The 21,153-nt window shown below is 32.9% G+C and overlaps 1 protein-coding gene across 1 annotated transcript; it reads left to right on the plus strand.

Annotated features, from left to right (window-relative positions):
- Positions 1-463: 463 nt before the first annotated feature.
- Positions 464-19,170, plus strand: LOC139483275 (uncharacterized). The gene is made up of 3 exons (XM_071267304.1): positions 464-492; positions 14,220-16,186; positions 19,121-19,170. Exons 1-3 carry the CDS (start codon positions 464-466, stop codon positions 19,168-19,170), a joined length of 2,046 nt encoding a protein of 681 aa, XP_071123405.1.
- The last annotated feature ends 1,983 nt before the right edge of the window (positions 19,171-21,153 follow it).

The raw sequence follows: 21,153 nt of genomic DNA on the forward strand, positions 1-21,153 counted from the left end.
TAGTTGTCTCATTGGCAATCATACCATATCTTCTTTTTTTCTATTTTAGTAATACATATTTAAAAGATATTCAGTTTTCGAAAATTGCATTTGCAAGTCGACTTCAGTTTGTCGAACTTCATAATAGTAATTCTGAAACATATACTCGAAACATTATGAACACTTGCTGTTTTTTTTCGTATTGTGCAGTTTTACATTTTATTACAATACGTATAGTCAACGAAGTAAACGTAGTAAACGCAAATGATAAAAAAATCAATACAGGAACGTTTAAAACTAAAGAGAACACTAGGGTTCGACTGACAGAAAACACCACAGATGTGTACTTAAAGTTCATAATTGCATGTGCAAACTTATGCTTAACAGATCATCAATGTTGTTTAGCAAGTTATTCCAAAGGAACTTCAACATGTCGTCTTGATTCTTCGGGTCGATGTTGCATTGAAGCCGAATCTCTAGAAGGATGGCAGTTGATCCAACGAAACTCTTTCGGTAAGTTAAAACAATAAAAATTTAGCGATGATATGCTGGTTTGGGACCCTTTTCAATACATTTTTTTTTTCATTAGCGGTTATATTCGGCTCTATCATTTTTTAAGCTATCTTATCTAAAAAAATTAATGTTAAATGATGACTTAAATGTTAACCGGTTTTCCTATTCCCAATTTTATTGGACAAATAAGGCATTTAAAAGTACTAAGAATATCTCTGGTCTTTTAAGTACAGAATCTGACCTATTTTCGAATATGACGGTTTCCCTGAGTGTGAACGTTCATTGCACTAAGATGTATCTCTGAGTTTGATTATCCAACTTTCATATATTTATGTCTTTACTTATGATGTTTTATTTGTAATTCTGATCGGATATTTTTTTATGTCTTATATTTTGTAGTTGTAGTTCTATTTTCATTTCATAGTCGTATATAAAAGTAAAGATGATTCATCATCCAGTTCATATGATTTTAGATCAAAGCAACTATATGTATAGTATGAATTTGTTTTACAGTTTGATTTAGAAGAAATACCGAGATAGTTAGATATTAAATTAATGTCAAAATCCCTTACACAATTCTATATTAATATTTGTGTAATTTGTATAAAATCGATTTATATTCAATATTGAAATGCATTTAGCAATGATATGCTAATACATGTATGGAATTCTTTTCCATAAAGGTTTGTTTCATTAGCGATGAGAGCATAATCAGTTTTATGAATGGTTTTTGTATGTTATCTATACAAACTAATATAAATTGATGAATAATAAACGTTAACCATTATTTCTGTTCCCAATATATATTGACTATAAGACAACAAAAAGTACCAGGGATCTATCCGGTCTTTCAAACCTAGAAATAAAATAAGCTGACCATTGCCGAAGAAAATGTATGCGGGTCTGAAACAATTTGAGGAATCAACGTTATAGAAACGATATATACAGTCACATTTGTACAGTTGGATATTTCTATAAAATATTAGAAAGGAAGTATAACAAAATCTCTTCCTCTCAGAAATTATAAATCATTAAACATCTTAAAGTCTTAGAATTGTTTACCAGTATATCACCATTGGACAATTGATAATCGAGTAAGCCATCGCATCATCCCAACCCTTCTACTTATCTTTTTGTTTTTAAGTATTACAACATGAATGTCAAAAGATAACGAATGCACACGTACATAGTATTTGCCGGTGACACTATACACATATATGTACGGACTAGTTTTTTTAAAATCTTTATTCAGTTAGCTGTACAACATGGGTGTAATCTCAAAATTCCTCTTCAAAACTTGTTTAAGTACAGAAAAAAATATTAAATATGTGTACTTTATATATATATATATATATATATAAGATGTTTTGTGGATATTTAGTCACGTTAATGACTAGTTTAATCGTTTAACAAGACATTTCCGTTAGTAAAAACAAAAAAATTATTTACTATACGATAAGTTTCTTTAGATAAACATACATTGTACACTACAAAAAAAAAAGATCTGACGAGGAAAAGGGATTTTCTTGGTGAGCTGTTAAACGAAACGTTAAAACATGGCTTGGTAAAGTAAAGCAATTTAGTGACATTAAACAAACCCGATAATATTTAAAAATTGATTTTAAACTGCTATTATCTATACTTTTAGTTTCACTGACGTATAAAGGATGCATTTACTTTAGTAATTCTACATATTCGATTTTTGAGGAGCATATAGAATGGTCCAAAGCAAAGGTAAGTCAATATTTTTTTTTCTGTTCTAATATTTGCATTTTATTTACAATACCTTATTGACTGATTTTATGTTTAAAATCCAAAACAATATTCACGTTTTGTTACATTTGCAAACTAATACTATGACAAGTCTTCAATAATATATATTTTATTTTAAAGTTAGCAATTGAAAATAAAAATCAAACATTTGTCAAACTTCATCAATATGACCTTTTGAACTGCGCTGCTTTTCTGCGGAAGGTTTTGCTAGGTGTAAACCCAGGTTCCTCAAACAATTTTCTTTCGAAAATATCTATACCACGTCGTTAAATATTTTCCTAGAGTAAAAAGTTATACTAAACTATTCTTTTTTTACATAGAATCGTAGGAAAATATTAAAAAAAAGTATAAAAAAATTCGAATACTCTCTTTATTAATAATGAAATAAAAGGAGGTTAAAAAAAAACATGGATTTATTAAGAAGAGGGGTATAATACTGATTAACGTGATTTTATTTTTTAGTGCAATCTTTTGTGACTATATGTTTTAAATGCTTTTAGGAAAATTGTAAACAATTGGGAGGTAATCTGGCTGATTTGGAAACGTTGAAGGGGAATGAATATATTAAAAACGAAGTGATGACCAGAAATACAGGAGTTTAATAACTGTCAGAGAAATATTCTTCGATGTTCTTGAAGTTTGAACTCGATTTGGCATTTAACTTTTAATTTGATTTGGTTGTCACTGATGATTATATGTCTGGCGTGGTATTCTAATGTCCCAATATCTTTGAAAAGCTTGTTATTAAGATGAGTTAAGGGGGTAGACCTTGGTTCAGGGAGATAACTCAATAAATCAGTAATGCGTTTGTAAAAGTCAAGTTTCATCAATGTTTTTTAAGCATTTACCTGAAACTGAGTGGAAATAATCTATGTTACTTAGAAGCTTAGAATATATTTATGAAAGTGGTTGACACAAACATACTGAAGATTTTATGAGTTATCTCCCTTAACCTAGGTCTACCTCCTTAAAAGAAGTATACAGGGCTTATTACAATGAGACTTTAAAAGAAAATATTATTCAGGTTAAAATATTTACGATCGCTTACGACCGTTAGTCAAATTATTGATAGCGTTTAGGCTTTAAACGCCAAATGTCATTAGATTATCAAAATCAAGATAATGAGTCATATGGGATTAATAAATGTACAAGGGTCGTATAAAAATTAACGAACTAAGTATACAAATCGTCATAGAAAACGAATTTGATATCAATTTTGTAGATTTTTTGCTACTTTTACGACCTAACGTACAAACCAAATCTATGAAACAAGATTGTTTCTAATGGTTTGTTGTAACGAAATTACGCGTACAAGCAAAATATAGAAGCGTTTGACAGGACCTGAGAAACTTGACCGTACAATCTTCAATTACCCCTTGTACTCCCCTAAGTTAACTATCGAAGATATCCATTTCAGTTGAACAGAGGAAATTTCAATGTATTACAGGCATATGAAAAAAGGGGGAAACAACCTTATGATAATAGTTATCAAAGGTACCAGGATTATAATTGACGAACCTAATATTTAATTAAACTAATATCTACTTTATACATATATATTATAAATACGTTAATGTTGTATGATTGAAATCGAGACAACTCTCAGAAGAGATTTAATAACACAGAAATTACCCACAACAGGTAACCGTAAGGCCTTCGACAATGATGAAGGCCCTATAACAAAAAAGGATGATAAAACCAATTAGCAGGTCCCAAGATTTTATGGATTGTTGGAAGTTCCCTTGTTCATTGGCCCAACGTAGAGGCGAAGAAATATGGTAGGAATAACCTGGGACTGGGGTCAAACGGTGTAACAACATACTGGATTGGGCAACCTGGTTTACAGATTAAAGATTTGGATTCCCTACTGGACGCAAAAAGAAAAATTTTACCTTCTCCTCATTTTATAATAATTCACTGTGGAGCTAATGATTTGACAGATTTAGAATTGACAGGGAAGGGTTTAATGGAAAATCTAAAATGTTCTATCCTACGTTACAAGGCTTTATTTAAAAATGTTATTATAATATGGTCTTCAATGCTACAGCGCAGATACTGGCATTTTGCCCCCTTGAATGAGGGTGCAATAATCGAACAGAAGAGAAAAAGAGTGAATTCAGTGGTCAAAAACGTTGTAATAGAAAACGGGGGGAAAGCTATATTACATGAGAACATTAGGGCAAGTGAAGTGTCTTTATACAGAACAGATGGAACTCATTTGTCACAAACTGGAAATCAGGTTTTCCTAAAAAAATATACAAGGGGGGTTGAGTCTTTCCTACGCACAACAAAATCAACTTTTCCAATGATTCAATAATGAAAATTTTGTGGAGGTGAGAACCCCAGTCAGATTTGGTAGCTGACTGGGGCTCTCATGTGGCGGTCCAGGGAGACTGGTAGTGATTGGGGGATTATTTCACTCGGCCCTTGCTCTGGGCCTGACAAGTTCTACAATTTGCAGGTTTGGAAAATGTGGTTAGTGGTAACGGTGGGGTCTACAGATGGGTAACTCTGGGACCTCCTCCACCTCATCTTATAGAGGGGAGGCCTACACCTGCCAACAGGTGGGGCACTAATAACTGGAGCATTGGTAATACGAGTGTTTTCCCAGGTCACTCCTCATGGTAGGTGGTGGTGTAACCGTGTTTAACTACCAGGGGTTTTATGACACTATGTTAACATAGTTCAGCTGATAGCCATTGTGTATAGGTAATCGGTAGTCACCCTGGCGCCTCAACAAAATATTATAAAATACTCTGTAGCCAAAGTAATGCCACAAAGTAAAAATGTATATTCTAGTCATGAAAATGTAAATACAAGTTGGTGTAATAAAATGTATGTTTAATTCAAAGGATTGTTTTTGTATAAGTTGTAAAAGTTATAAATGAAAAACAGAGGATGGAACCTCTACACAAATGAGTATAATATACAGAAAGTCTGTATAATGTTAATTTTGGTATTTGTGAATTACGGTAAAACAACAGATAAAGAGAGACAACTCTAGATGAATTTTTAATCACTTTGTGATTAAAGGTAGGACTTCAACATAGTTTAGAAATACGTCAACAACTCTTGATCGTTGTTCTTCATCTCATTGTTATTCGTTCAGTATTGATATAGGGTCCTCTTCTATGAGTATTGCAATTAATTGGGATTATAAAAATTTTATATTTTCAATAATCTGGTTTAATTCAATCAAATATTCGTGTGGGTGCGTGGGTGTTGAAGCCTGTAGCTCAATGCCATATTTGGCATGGCCATAGCGGCACTCGCAGCATGAATCAGAATTTTGGAATTCCCGTATCAGCTAGAATAGAATTTTGGAATTTCCGTATCGGGCACTTGTTAATTTGCTGTCGACAAGAAAGCAAGTGTTACGCAAATAAGTTAAAATATCCAAACCCGCCCGCCCTCCCTATGAGAATAGTTGCTGCTGTTTTTGTTTTATATTTTCAGGCACTGGTTTACTGTATTTGGTTACAATATTATGGTTACAACAATACAAGCCGGACCTTCATAGTATTGGACCTATACAGGACTATTTGGAATAAACTTGCGTTTCTATGATTCGGACATTTCCGTCATTAAGCACGTTATTAACATATGGACTATTGTGATTTAAGCATCCATAATTAATTCTAGTTTTAAGTAATTAACAATTTCAACAATTTAAAAGAAAACAAGACATTTTAAAAAAAATAATTATCTTCTACTATCCTTAGGCGCAGAGTCAAATTTGAATGGGGGGAGGTCCAGGGTGACTGGTAGTGATTGGGGGATTATTTCACTCGGCCCTTGCTCTGGGCCTGACAAGTTCTACAATTTGCAGGTTTGGAAAATGTGGTTAGTGGTAACGGTGGGGTCTACAGATGGGTAACTCTGGGACCTCCTCCACCTCATCATATAGAGGGGAGGCCTACACCTGCCAACAGGTGGGGCACAAATAACTGGAGCATTGGTAATACCAGTGTTTCCCCGGTCACTCCCCATGGTAGGTGGTGGTGTAACCGTGTTTAACTACCAGGGGTTTTATGACACCATGTCAACATAGGTCAGCTGATAGCCATTGTGTATAGGTAATCGGTAGTCACCCTGGCGCATCAACAAAATATTATAAAATACTCTGTAGCCAAAGTAATGCCACAAAGTAAAAATGTATATTCTAGTCATGAAAATGTAAATACAAGTTGGTGTAATAAAATGTATGTTTAATTCAAAGGATTGTTTTTGTATTAGTTGTAAAAGTTATAAATGAAAAACAGAGGATGGAACCTCTACACAAATGAGTATAATATACAGAAAGTCTGTATAATTTAAATTTTGATATTTGTGAATTACGGTAAAACAACAGATAAAGAGAGACAACTCTAGATGAATATTTAATCACTTTGTGATTAAAGATAGAACTTCAACATAGTTTAGAAATACGTCAACAACTCTTGATCGTTGTTCTTCATCTCATTGTTATTCGTTCAGTATTGATATAGGGTCTTCTTCTATGAGTATTGCAATTAAAGGCAACAGTAGTATACCGCTGTTCAAAACTCATAAATCCATGGACAAAAAAAAAATTGGGTTAACAAACCAAAACTGAGGGAAACGCATTAAATATAGGAGGAGAACAACGACACAACATAGTGTTTGCCAAAGATATCATAGCATTGATTAACATTTTAAGAGAACATATACCAACCAAATAAAACATGAATTAAGACTTATACCAATTACAAATAGAAAATTGAAACAAAAACAAAAAAAACAGTAGGGAAATGCTACAAAAAAAAAATCACGCTAGAGCACAAAATACTTGTTTTATAAGAGCTCGGTTAACAATAGTACTTAACGTAACACAACAGGGTAAATACTTCATAAAAAACCGCTTCGTCAAAAGAAAGCTTACGAAGATGTACGAAAAAAACAAATTATACTTAAGCATTGCTTCTGACCAAGTGGCTGTAACTTCAATAATTTTGTACGTAGACATACCGAAGCTGAGACACTCGTTGCATTCTGGTGGAACTGGAATTGATAAATAGTTGTTATCCTTTTATTCATACACAAACATGAGAAGATGTGGAATGCTTTTTAATTATACAATTACGCATTAGAGTTTAAATGACGCGAATATAATATTAAGAAATTATGATAATACGGACGCCCATGAAAAATTAGAGAACCTATATCTTATAGTCAGTTAAACAAGACCCCAACATAAAACATGTAAAAATTAGGAACTGTACGGACTTAATAATCAGAATATACGAAATACAAAAGACAAAAGAAACTATTTCAAGTTGGTCGTTTAATATATTACACAAATAACACTGATGTGAGAATAAACATTTAAATATGGAAAAGAGGGATGCAAAGTGATAATGAGGCTAGGAAGAAAGACAACATTTAGCACATATATCCTCCAAAAGAAAGAAAACCTAAGAAAGAAAAAACAATCACAGAGTAACTGCACAAAGAAAAACGACGATGCAGGAACACAGCATACAAACATAAAAGATTAACGCAGCAGGTCTGTACGGATCGGTTTCTTTCCAAACGTTTGTGTTACTAGTCAGCCCTCTCATAGTCGATGAGGACACAATATTTAGTAATTTGCGATTAAACGGGAAATATTCTCAAAGCATCTACTACATGTAATATAAATTAAGGCAACTATAGTACATGTATACCGTTAATAAGAAAGTAGATCATGTTTGTGAGGATTCAAGGGTTGATATTATTCTGTAACACATTATCATTCGTACGGTAGGTTTTTTTGTGGAGTTTGTTGTTTGCTCTTTGGTCGGGGTTGTTGTCGCTTTGACACATTCACCATTTCCATTCTCAATTTTATTACAAGGAACAACTAATTCAAACTTTCAACATAGGACACATTCTCCTTCTGCAGATTATCTTAAGCAACAAATCAAATATTCGTGACAATACAATGTTTCCTTATACCTCAAATGATATTACCTACACAAAAATGAATCTAAAGTAAAAGCAGACTAGGACATTTTCTTCCGATGAGAAATATGTACTGAAAGTTGGAAAAAAGTCATCGAATCTAAGAGAAATGTCTTCGATTTTGTCTACATAACAATCACCCGAAAGACTAAATCAATATGACTTTTTGAAATTCTTCCGCGTTTCTCAATAAGTTGCATATAGTATTACTTTTGCATTGTTTTATGGGTCACCCCAATGCAAGGAAAACATTATATTTAATGTTGCACCAGTACTGTCAACTTCACGATCTTTAAAACACGTTGCCTTTCTTTGTGCGGTTCCCAAATGAAAGAAAGCAAAGTAAAGATACATTCAAATATTACTACTAATATTACAGTTTTGGTACGATTATAGTTATCAAAGTTACCAGGATTATAATTTAGTACGCCAGACGCGCGTTTCGTCTACATAAGACTCATCAGTGACGCTCATATCAAAATCTTTTAAAGTAAAACAAGTAAAAAGTTGAAGAGCATTGAGGATACAAAATTCCAAAAAGTTGGGCCAAATACGGCTAAGGTAATCTATGCCTGGGATACGAAAATCCTTAGTTTTTCCAAAAAAATCAATGTTTTGTAAACAGGAAATTTATAAAAATGACCACATTATTGATATTCATTTCGGTGTTGACTACTGGGCTGGTGATACCCTCGGGGACGAAACGTCCACCAGCAGTTGCATCGACCCAGTGGTGTAAATAGTTATCAAAGGTACCAGGATTATAATTTAGTACGCCAAACGCGCGTTTCGTCTACATGAGACTCATCAGTGACGCTCATATCAAAATCTTTTAAAGCCAAACAAGTAAAAAGTTGAAGAGCATTGAGGATCCAAAATTCCAAAAAGTTGTGCCAAATACGGCTAAGGTAATCTATGGCTGGGGAACGAAAATCCTTAGTTTTTCCAAAAAAATCAATGTTTTTACGAGTACGTTCTTACAACACGTGTCACGTGCTTTGGAACCAATATCTAGATTAATACTCATGGGTATAACATGCAACCTGAGAAAAACAATGTTGCTGAATATTGTCAGTAAATGGAAATATCTTAAACATATGAATAAGCGACCAAATTGAACACTAGTCTACTTAGTCATTATTTGTGAGTTATGAAAATAAATGTTTGCAAAATTTTAGACCATTTGTTATACTTGCTGTTGATCTACTTATATAGAGAAAACGTCAAATTCATATTTTTTGTGTTCAAATGCTATAAGATAAATTATTGTGTAGATATAAATGACTTACTAAATCTGATGATGTCAAAATGTGTGCATTTCAAAAAAATGTATTTTGATTAACTTACAATACTTATTTCTTTTCAAAGTTCTCGATCGAATAGCAAGTATAGTAACCGCACAGCAATTTTCCGATATGTCAAGTCGACACATCGAAGTTCCCTCAGAAAAACTAGCAACACAAGTTTCCTGTAATGAACACATCAAATAGGGACGAAAAATACCAAAGTGTTAGTCAAACTCATAAATCGAAAATAAACTGACAACGCCATGGCCAATAATGAAAAAGACAAACAGACAAACAACAGTACACATGGCACAACATAGAAAACTAAAGAATAAACAACACGAACCCGACCAAAAACTAGGGGTGATCTCAGGTGCTCCGGAAAAGAAAGCAGATCCTGCTCCACATGTGGCACCCCTCGTGTTGCTTATATCGTGTTGTGATAACAAATCCGGTAAATAGTATAATTCGGTAAGTCACATTCATGAACGCGCACATTGATAATGAATCTGCGTATACATCATTCGTATATTGTGTCGACAAAACACTTTCTTCACTATGGACTGAAAAAAATACTTCTGTCAATTTCGAAAAATGAGAACTAGAAGAACAGAACATTACAACTGTCATCACTGCATATATTCTTAAACCCTCACTTTCCGTAATCATCTTATTTCGAAACCTAACGAAATTCCGTTTTATTTAATGGTTACTTTAACGTAAGGGAATATAAAAAAAAGAAGATGTTGTATGATTGCCACATGATTGAGACAACTGTCCACAAAAGATCAATATGACATATACATTAACAATTATAGGTCACCGTACGGCCTTCACCAATGAGCAACGCCCATACCGCATAGTCAGCTATAAAAGGCCCCGATATGACAATGTAAAACAATTCAAACGAGAAAACTAACGGCCTTATTTATATAAAAAAAAATTACAAAAAACTAATATGTAACACATGAACAAACGACAACCACCAAATTACAGGCTCCTGACTTGGGACAGGCACATCCATAAATAATGTGGTGGGGTTAAACATGTTAGCGGGATCCAAACCCTCCCTCTAATCTGGGACAGTGGTATAACAGTACAATATAAGAACGAACTATACAAATCAGTTGAAAAAGGCTTAACTCATCAGATGGACAAAAATAATAGCACGGAAGTCTATTTGAAGTAATACAGAGTCATGTTAGATGTTATGCTTACAATCAATAGAAATATTTCAAAAGTAATTAGATTTTAATTAGTTGCAATTATCCGCTCATTAACGATTACAATTGATGTATAGTATCGACACATATGCATGATATGGTTTAGTTACATTCTAATCAATGCATAGCAAATGTTTAATTAAATCATTATGATTGTGATTGTGGCGAACCAATCCAAACAAAAGCGTTTGATTAATTATCATTAAAATCCACAATCCCAAACAAGCCAATAAATATTAACACATTGTCATATATATACTATTTTGTATAATATCGTAGTCAAGATACATGTTACCTTAATAAACATAGTTTTTTGGTTTTATTTTTTTAGTAATAAAGAAGACTATCTCTTTGAATTACAGATTTCATTAACCCTAATTCTGTTTGCGTTTTTGGTGTGAAAGTTTTAGTTCACAAAAAAAACGCATCTATAACTAGACGTTTAAAATCCATAAAACGCAGAAATTTAAGAAAAAACTAATCTCGTAACATTCTGATTTTCTTTAAAATAAAACCCGTATTTCAGTTAGACCCTTTTTAAGCATACGTTCTATTGCGTGGAAAAGAATGCTTACTGACTGCTGAACATTTAAAATAGTTGTATGGTAGTTGCAGCTGTGCTTTTATTTGTGTGAAACCTCAACACTGGTAGACCTATTTGGCAAATGACCGCGATTTTTGGCAAATCTCCGCGGAACGGATAATAAATAGAGGTTCATCGTAAATTTTCCGTTTTACAGAATATTTTGCTGTTCTCCGGAGATTTTCCGTGTCTCAGGGAATTATCCGTTTGTCCGATTAAACTGGTGTGTATTGAGTCAGTGATAGAACCAGTAATGCGTGAGCGACGGTTATTAATAGATCGTTGTATAATCCGTTATCTGTGAGCAACGGTTATTAATAGATCGTTGTGATTATATACACTGTTTACAGTCAGATAAAAATAACCGTCGTATTACCCTTTTCAGTCGAGAAATAAAAAGCGGTGGTTTTGATATTGAAGTTACTTACAATTTAAATATCGAATTTAGTTCAATAAAGAATAATCTATTTAAATGTGACCAATGAACAGGAAAATACACGTGGTAACTTTGCAATACTACAAATATGTTCACCTTACAAAATTCTTCTTTATTGTCATGTTAAGATAAATCAGTTCCTGTAAAAACAGTAAAAATTACTGCAGATGCCGTAATCCGACATAATGTCATACTGATTTGACACTTGTCTAGTATGAGTAACACCTGCTGTGATATTTTTGCAATACAACATGGACAAGCGGAAGGTCGTAAATCAATCTGTTGATCCGAATTTAACTTTACCTGTACAGATATTTATTTATGGAGGATATCATAGATACATGTAATAAATTGTATTGTATTCAATGGAGATAATTTAAATACACAAAATAATTTATTAAGACATATTTGCAGGTATACATTGAACATGTTTATTCCGACCAAGAAGGTTTGATATTGAATGTTTTTTTTTTTTTTTTTTTTTTTTATCAAACTTCGATCTGATCAGTCTCGTAGATTATAAACGAGTAATTCGTTTATAGTTACACATTGTTACTCTTCTAACTCTTCTGACGTCTTTTTCTTTGTGCTATTAAAAAACTCACAATTTTCCATATCAGATCGACATTTATATATATATATATGAATACTGGAAATCTTTTTTCCGTCCGACACCACGCTCCCACAAGAGCCCCAAGATATAATCATACCTGTCAATCACTAGCCGCAAGTTGAACATTTTGGTCAGCCTTCCTCGTGCTTTCAATTATGACATCGTTGCGAATTTTTTTTTTAAATTGACATGTGAAAAGAATAAAGGGATGGGAAGTTTATTTTACGACCTATCAGAACTTCTTGTGATTCTAATAAGACTTTTCTTAAACTGCATTTCTTTATAACAAGAATTTTGTAAACGTTGTGTCGCGTGTGTTACTGTTTTCTAAACGCTACACGAGTAGAAACAAATACATCGTTTGATAAATCTTTCAATGACCCTGTTTGAATTTTCAATAATGCATGCACATGTTGTTGGTAATCAGACTTTTTTACAAACGTAGAAACAAATACTTCGTTTATTCAGGTGGAAGTTAGAAACAAATGCAGCGTTTGTACTAACAAACGACAAATTGCAGACGCATTTTTAGCGTTTGCATAGTTTGTCAAAGTTTATGTAAACTTTGCAAACGTATGTTTGAAAGAAATGAACAAAACATGTGCGAGCTTAGCCGTTTGCATCGTTTGTGTTAGAAAGAAATGCATCCTTAATGAGTCTGAATCCATAACAGTCAAAATAGCATGCTTTACAAAAAGATCAGCCAATTCAAACGTTTCTTTATACAAAGATGATTTTAAGTACGTCATACATTACATGTAAATTAAACATTTATTTAAGTAAATTTTTTTCGTATCTATCTTTTTCGTATCTATCAATTTGGTTACAGGGTTTATGCAAGTAAGTTGTACCGTGTGGTGCGTTTTCAGATTCATTTCTCAAAAACCTCCTGTGAACCGAAATATTTCGGCGGGGGTATCAACGGCGGCAAGCTTACAGTTTAACTTGCTTAAATTTTATTTAAGTCAGTTTATTGAAAGAAAATTGAAAATGGAAATGGGGAATGTGTCAAAAAGATAGCAACCCGATCATAGTAAAAACAGCAGCAGAAGGTCACCAACAGGTCTTCAATGTAGCGAGAAACTCCCGCATCCGAAGGCGTCCTTCAGCTGGCCCCTAAACAAATATATACTAGTTCAGTAATAATGAACGCCATACTAATTTCAAAATTGTACACAAGAAACTAAAATTAAAATAATACAAGACTAACAAAGGCCAGAGGCTCCTGACTTGGGACAGGCGCAAAAATGCGGCGGGGTTAAACATGTTTATGAGATCTCAACCCTCCCCCTATACCTCTAGCCAATGTAGAAAAGTAAACGCATAACAATACGCACATTTAAAATTCAGTTCTAAAGAAGTCCGAGCCTGATGTCAGAAGATTTAACAAGATAAAATAAACAAAATGACATTGTTTTTGCAGAAGATTAATCCAGACATTAACGTACTTTTTTGGCTTCCCATTTGTTCCACTGTGTAGGATAACTTATTTACGCATTACATCATTAATAATTACCAATAGTAAAATGCTGAAATGCAAGTTGTATACTTATTATTTTACTAATTTGCGTTTTGGTTCCGTTCAAATTTGCTGTTATAGCATGTATAGATTCCTTGATTTTCATAACTTATCTAGTTTCAGTTGTTAAATACTAGTCAGTAAAGAGCTAAATATTTTGCCTTCCAGCAGAGCCAACAATTAAGCATCAGACGTATACGTGATACATTAATCATATATATATATATATATATTTTGATAAATACTTTTCCAATGAAAGACAAAGGAATGCTAATACTTATCAGCGTTCTAGAGATAGAACACCTAATCCCGAAAATAACAATCATTTTTTAGGGGAAGGTCAGATGTGGAAAAAACGAAAGAAAAAGGTAAACTTTCAAACTTCTCAAAGACAAAACCGAAGGTAATTAATCTGTCTAGTAGAGATTTATCTGACCAGGAAATAAAACTTTTGGAACATGGTTTAAAGTTTACCCCAACACCAATATCTGACAATGTTGATCTTATAACAGATACCGACGAATTCTGCAGAAAACTCAGACTTCGTGAATTCTTTGGAAACACTAATTATGAAGATGGATCCCTGGTACGGAACAAAAAGGGTACTAATCCTCAACCGAATAGGGACAAACATTTAGAAGAATATATTAATTGTTTAAAACAAACCGCCAACACAAATATTGTCGATTCACACGTAAAATCAAATCTGCCGAAGTCTCAACAAAAGACTATAAAGAAACTTCAAAATGATGAATCAATTATAATAAAAGAGGCGGATAAAGGCGGGGGTATAGTGATTATGGACAAAGATCACTACAAAGACATGGTTCTTAATCAACTTGAAGACGGGGTATTCTACCAAAAACTAAATGGAAATAGAGACAAAAGCACAATGTCGAAAATAAGAAAACTAATAAAGGAATATTCTGACAACCTTACCGATAAGGAAAAAGATTATCTTAAAAATTTTGAGGTTAAAACTAGCAATTTTTACGGCCTTCCGAAAATCCACAAATCCAAGGAAATTCAAGACCATGTAGAAAACTGTGATTCTATGTATATCAAAATCAACAGGCCTACTGATCTTAAAATAAGACCGATTATTGCAGGACCTTCATGTAGTACCCAAAGGCTAAGCAACCTCCTTGATATCCTACTTAAACCACTTTGTATAAAAGTGCCAAGTTTTGTCAGAGATGACATGGATTTTCTAAACTATATTCCAGACCGGGTACCTCTTGATACAATACTAGTGAGTTTTGACGTAATAAGCCTTTACACGAACATCCCGCACGAATTAGGATTAAAAGCTGTACAATACTGGTTGGAAAAGTATCTAGATGAAATTCCGGAACGTTTTTCTAAGGACTTCATCATCAAAGGATTAAAACTTATCCTTGAGAACAACTATTTCCAGTTTAACGACACTTATTTCCTTCAAATCAAGGGAACCGCGATGGGTACAAAGGTGGCACCAACATATGCCACTCTGGTTATGGGTTACATAGAAAAACAACTATACGAAAAGATACCTTCCGAATTCGATGAAAACTTCAGACTTTACATTGAAGAAAATTGGAAGCGATATCTTGATGATTGTTTTATCTTCTGGACAAAAAGTGAAGTTGAACTAGATAAATTTCATTCAATGCTGAATGCCTTAAATGAATCAATACAATTCACTTACGATTCCAGCTCTTCAAAACTCCCATTCCTAGACATCAATATTATCAAGGAAGAAGAAGAAATAATAACGGACTTATACTGTAAACCCACTGATACCCATCAGTATTTGGATTTTAGGTCATGTCACCCGTCACATACCAAACGAAATATTCCTTTTAATTTAGCCCGACGTATATGCACAATAGTAATAAATTTGGAGTTACGTGATAAGAGACTACAGGAATTGAAAAATTATCTAAAAAGACAAAACTACCCAGTCAGATTAATTGAAAATGGAATTAAAAATGCATTGAAAATTCCAATCGCTGAACTAAGAAAAACAGTATCAAGGGAAGACAAAAAAGATAAACAACAATCAATTCCTTTTGTTATAACTCATAATCCACGTAATCACCAGATCTTAAATTCTGCTAAAGGGTTTTTACCTATTCTTCACAAATCAGAGAAAATGAAAGATCTTGTCGACAAATCACAGCTTATTGGGAGCCGTCGACAAGCACCAAATCTGAAGAAACTTCTCACACGAGCACAATTCAGTACACAGAAGGTAGCAGAAATACAAAAATGCGGGGATCCCAGATGTGGAACGTGCGAAATGCTAGAAGTGGGACAAAGTAAAACTCTGAAATCCGGCACAGTAATCAAACCGAATAAAAGCATGAACTGCAAATCGGAAAATGTCATTTATTGTGCAACCTGTCCCACTTGTAATAAAAACTACATAGGTCAAACAAATAGACTAATTGATAGAGTGAGAGTTCATAAACAGCAGATAAAAGACCCGTCAATTCGAAATTCTCCCTGTTCTGAACACTTTGACCGATGTGGAAAGGGAAAATTTAAAATATATCCCTTTTTTAAGATGTGGACCGAAGATAAAATTCCGCGTGAAACCAAGGAACAATATTTTATTGAACTTTATAAGCCCACACTAAATAGGAAGTGAAATTCGGTCCGTTAATAAAATTCCGTAAGATATATACAACTACCGCATGACGTTACTATAACGTAACGTCACAAGTCGTTACTATAACGTAACGTCACAAGTCGTTACTATTAACGATAACAATTCTGTCTGATGAACCGCTGGAGATGCGGTGAAAGCGCTAACAGAAACAATGTTCGATTTATGATGTGATTTTTTGTGTTTTTTACTTTTAAATTATATATATATATATATATATATAATTAATATCAGTAATGGACTCCTAGACTTTTTCTCCTTTTATAGCCGACTATGCAGTATGGGCTGTGCTCATTGTTGAAGGCCGTACGGTGACCTGTAGTTGTTAATATCTGTGGCACATGGTCTCTTATGGAGAGTTTTCGTTAAATTCGTCATTTAAATCGGTTTGATAATTTTGAATAACTATATTATAAGAAACAGTACACTCGTCACTATGTAACACTATAGCTAAGTTTAGTCATTCACAACAAAATTAAACTCGCATACATATGGTGCTAATAGTGTACAATTCAAATCATGCCATTTAAAGTCAACCCATCTAAATGTAATTAAGCACTGTTCATCCAACTGCAAGTTTGGTTCTTCAGGATACCAGTTGGTAAACGGCATAATATCAGTAGGTTTGCTGATCCATTCAAGATCGCTATCTCCATTAAAATTGTAACCTCCAAGCCAGTATCCAATTCCTGAAAATAAATGTCATGCTTATAAAATACATGCGTTTTATAATTAGTTGTAATCTTGACTATGATATGCTTCAAATTCGCTTTTGATTTTGGAACTTTTTTTTTTATTAAAATAGATTTGATATAGTTTTCTTGCATCAAGGTAATATTGTATTTGAGCGACAATAATCGAAAAGGAACAGTACAATGGATTTTAACATGCAGTAACTTCCAACCCTAAGCATGCTATATCTATGTATAAATATCTTGCATCTAATTTATTTCGCTTTTTACTCTTCCTACACCACTTCGAGGCTATTTGATTTTTTGGGGGGTTCGTGTTGTTTATTCTTAATTTTTCTATGTTGTGTCATGAGTGCTGTTTTTTGTTTGTCCTTTCCATTTTTAGCCATGGCGTTGTCAGCTTGTTTTAGATTTATGAGTTTGACTGTCCCTTTGGTATCTTTTGTCTCTTTTTTTTAACACTACGCGACGTTTAATATTCGAGTTATTTTTGTACTCGAAAATGAATAAGTTGGTTTGCAGTATATAATACATCTGTGAACTAAATATACAAGTTCAGACGATAAGTAACCCTTCTAATGACCAAAAGACGTGAACTGTACGTCTTTAAACATTTTAGATCCAACAAAAACATAATTTCAGTACAAACAAGTCAGTCTTAGCCTCATAATTCTTATATGACAAAAATATAGTTTCATATTCAAAGTATATTTGTAGATTGTTTTTGCATAACAGTTTTCTTTCAGTGACATGTTTATATCCAAATTGACATTTTGGGTGATAGTTGATCTGTTGATCAATCGATCCTTGGTTAATTTGGGTCATACATTTAATTACAAGTGTGTTACAGCTACGAAAACGCTATTGTGAAAAAAACGGTTGTTTTTCTGTAAAAAACCGGTTGTTTTTCTGTAAGTCAAGTAAGTGTTCATGTTAGATTAGAGTGTGTAGTAAAGTGATTCATATAGTTGTATCCATATCACATTTTACAGCCTACCAAGGCCGTATTACGAATGAAGTGATTGTCAAATAGCAGTGGTACTGTGAAGGAATATAACAAAGGATTTACACATCTACATATATACATGTACTTATTTGAATTACTGTTTAGAACACACCTATTATAACTAGACAGGAGTTAGGCACAAACAAGGTCTGAATTAGTCATCACAGTATCACTGTCGGTATCTGCCACCATAAAGCAATTTAAGGAAAGATAATCTGCCAGGTATTTTGATATTTTCATAACAGCAGGCTTACAAAAAAATATATATATATAAAACAATACCTCTATTTTGTCTGATGGATAACTCATTTGTGATGAAATCGCTTTCTCCTCACGTTTCAATTTCAGCCAAATGTCCACCATGGCATGTACAGTTACTCTTAATTAGCGCAATTGAAAAATTAAAATCCAGGTATCTTCGATTAGTTTGTTATGACATTGGGCATTTTTCATATACACATTTAGATTATATTAAGGGACATTTATGCCATTGTTCATATACAGCTCACGCATTTGGGTTCACAAAAATTACCATATGATGACTTGTAAACGACACTGATATTCTATCAATGGAAAACTGTAAAGTTATGAAGAACTGAAAAATGAACCAGTTAGTTTAAAATCTATAGAAAGCATTTCTTAAACACAAAATAAATTATGGCTTATTTTTGTATTTATTAAATATAAGTGAAACAATTACCACGGCTTCGTTCCAGGTTGCAGCCAATTCGATAAATGCATACATGGACACACCATAGTGAACACAATCAGTGTATTTTGATGTGTCTAGAACATACAAGAAAGAGATGCTATTATTATTTCTTGTTACTGGATAGGTAGGATATATATTGTATACATAATTGAACCTTTTCTTAATTTTCTACAGCTATAACTAAACTTAAAAGAAGAATTGTGATGTTAGGTTTACAGAGATAAACAATTGTACACAAAATTTATAGCAGAGTATTTATCATGCTGATACATTTTTATATCTGTACTCGTATTCTGAAAAACAGATGTTTTACTGAATAAAGGCTTTTTCTGAATTTTTTTCAGAAAATTATCGAGATAATAAACAATGTAAACATAGTGAAAATCCTGGTTTAAAAAAAACATATTATTTCAAATGCACATAATAATCATTTGGTTTCATTTTTGTTTAAAATGATTTAGCATACGATGTACAAAGACAGGCAAAAGATTCAAAACTGAATTCAAACTCATAAGTCGAAAAGAAAATGACAGCATCATGATAAAACATTTTAAAACAAACAGACAAAAAATAGCAAAGAAAACGCAACATCAGACACTAAAGAGAGATCAACATAAACCCCATAAACAAAATGTGGGCGATTTTATGTGCTCCAAAAGGTTTAGCAGATCCTTCTCCATATTTGGCACCAGTCTTGTTGTTCATATTAGTGCACCCGTTAATGAGTATAATCAAAAGGGGAAAGGGACGAGATTATTGGTGTGGACAGTTAGAATATATTCCCTATTATCTGTGAAACGGATATTCCATAACGATTAGCAAACTGTTGATATCTCCCTTAAAATGGACATAGGGATGATGTCAAATTAATAACTTTTTTCTGATTGACTGAAAATTCTTGTTTATCAGCTCATATACGTTTTATTGCTTTATCAAGTTATCGTGAAGTCATCATCGTTTAGTTGAAGGTTAACCCCTTACAAATATAATATATATATATAAGTACGTCTGAGTCAGTGACAACCCTACAACAGATGTATCCATTGGTGTCACGATATCACAGTAGCATGGGTTCGAATCCCGGCGAGGGAAGAACCAAAAAATTTGCGAAAGCAAATTTACAGATCTAACATTGTTGGGTTGATGTTTAGACGAGTTGTATATATATATATATATTTTTTTCTATTTATTTGAAATTACATAAAACATTTGGTGCAAACTTTTAATACCTAGATACGATGATTATTCAGTGTGAACCAAAATTTTCATGTTATTCCTTTCAAGAACAGAACAAAAATAGTATTTTTAATACGTTGACTACAAAACCAAATAAGAAAATGTACATTTTGAAATAAACGCTGTACATATTCTAATAGTATTATATAATGTTATTACGGTATATTTATGTTTTTGAATATAGAACATGCGTTATAATTTGAACTTACAGTCCTTGTGTCTTCTTACATTACTCCAACCAATAGCTGTATTCGTTTCGAGACAACAGTTGTCTGATTTTTCTAGACGACACGTTAAAGTATTAACAGAAAAACTACAACTACAACATGTCGCCTGTAATGTACACATCAACGCGCAGGTTGCAAGTGATTCTGAAATAACATCAGATGAATACTTGGATAATATGATTGCTTTGTCTTTTATAACGGTGTATTGCTCTCCATATAATTGATTTTTTTCGGAAATTATTACCCCAAAAAGTAGGACACACGTTAATACAAAAACAGGAAAAAACATATTCTTCAATATTTTCCACTTTCTTTTTAAAACAGCATCTTGCTTGTGAATCGTGTTTTAAATCGTATTTCTTAAAAATACAAAACGAACCTATTTCTAATTAATTAAGACATTTTGAAATTGAAGCACATGGGAAACCGTCACATGTAATGTGTATAATTAACTATCAACAATAGCCAATTTAGAATCCAATTATAAGTTTAATTATAAAAAGTGGTCAATCATTCATTAATTAAATATCCTGATCAGAAATCCTTATATGAATACTAGAAAAGAAACATTAGTGGCTTTTATAATTATCTTATACGTGACGAAACCCGCAATCCGTAATGAGAATGGCAATACTTCGGTATTTTGTTTACAAATATGATAGCTGTCTCTGTCAAATTGAAGGTACCAATGCAATGCTACAGATATGCTTGTCTTTTCACTAACGTCTGAAAACAAACTTTTAG

Source organism: Mytilus edulis, chromosome 7 (assembly GCF_963676685.1).
Source record: "Mytilus edulis chromosome 7, xbMytEdul2.2, whole genome shotgun sequence".
NCBI lineage: Eukaryota > Metazoa > Mollusca > Bivalvia > Mytilida > Mytilidae > Mytilus > Mytilus edulis.

What these genes read in the sequence shown, in the direction of transcription:
- LOC139483275 (XM_071267304.1), top strand. Translation starts at nt 464, where the DNA reads ATGGCAGTTGATCCAACGAAACTCTTTCG. An exon ending in GATCCAACGAAACTCTTTCG is followed by an intron (nt 493 to 14,219) that starts GTAAGTTAAAAC and finishes ATCATTTTTTAG; the next exon opens with GGGAAGGTCAGATGTGGAAA. An exon ending in AATGCTAGAAGTGGGACAAA is followed by an intron (nt 16,187 to 19,120) that starts GTAAAACTCTGA and finishes AATTTTCTACAG; the next exon opens with CTATAACTAAACTTAAAAGA.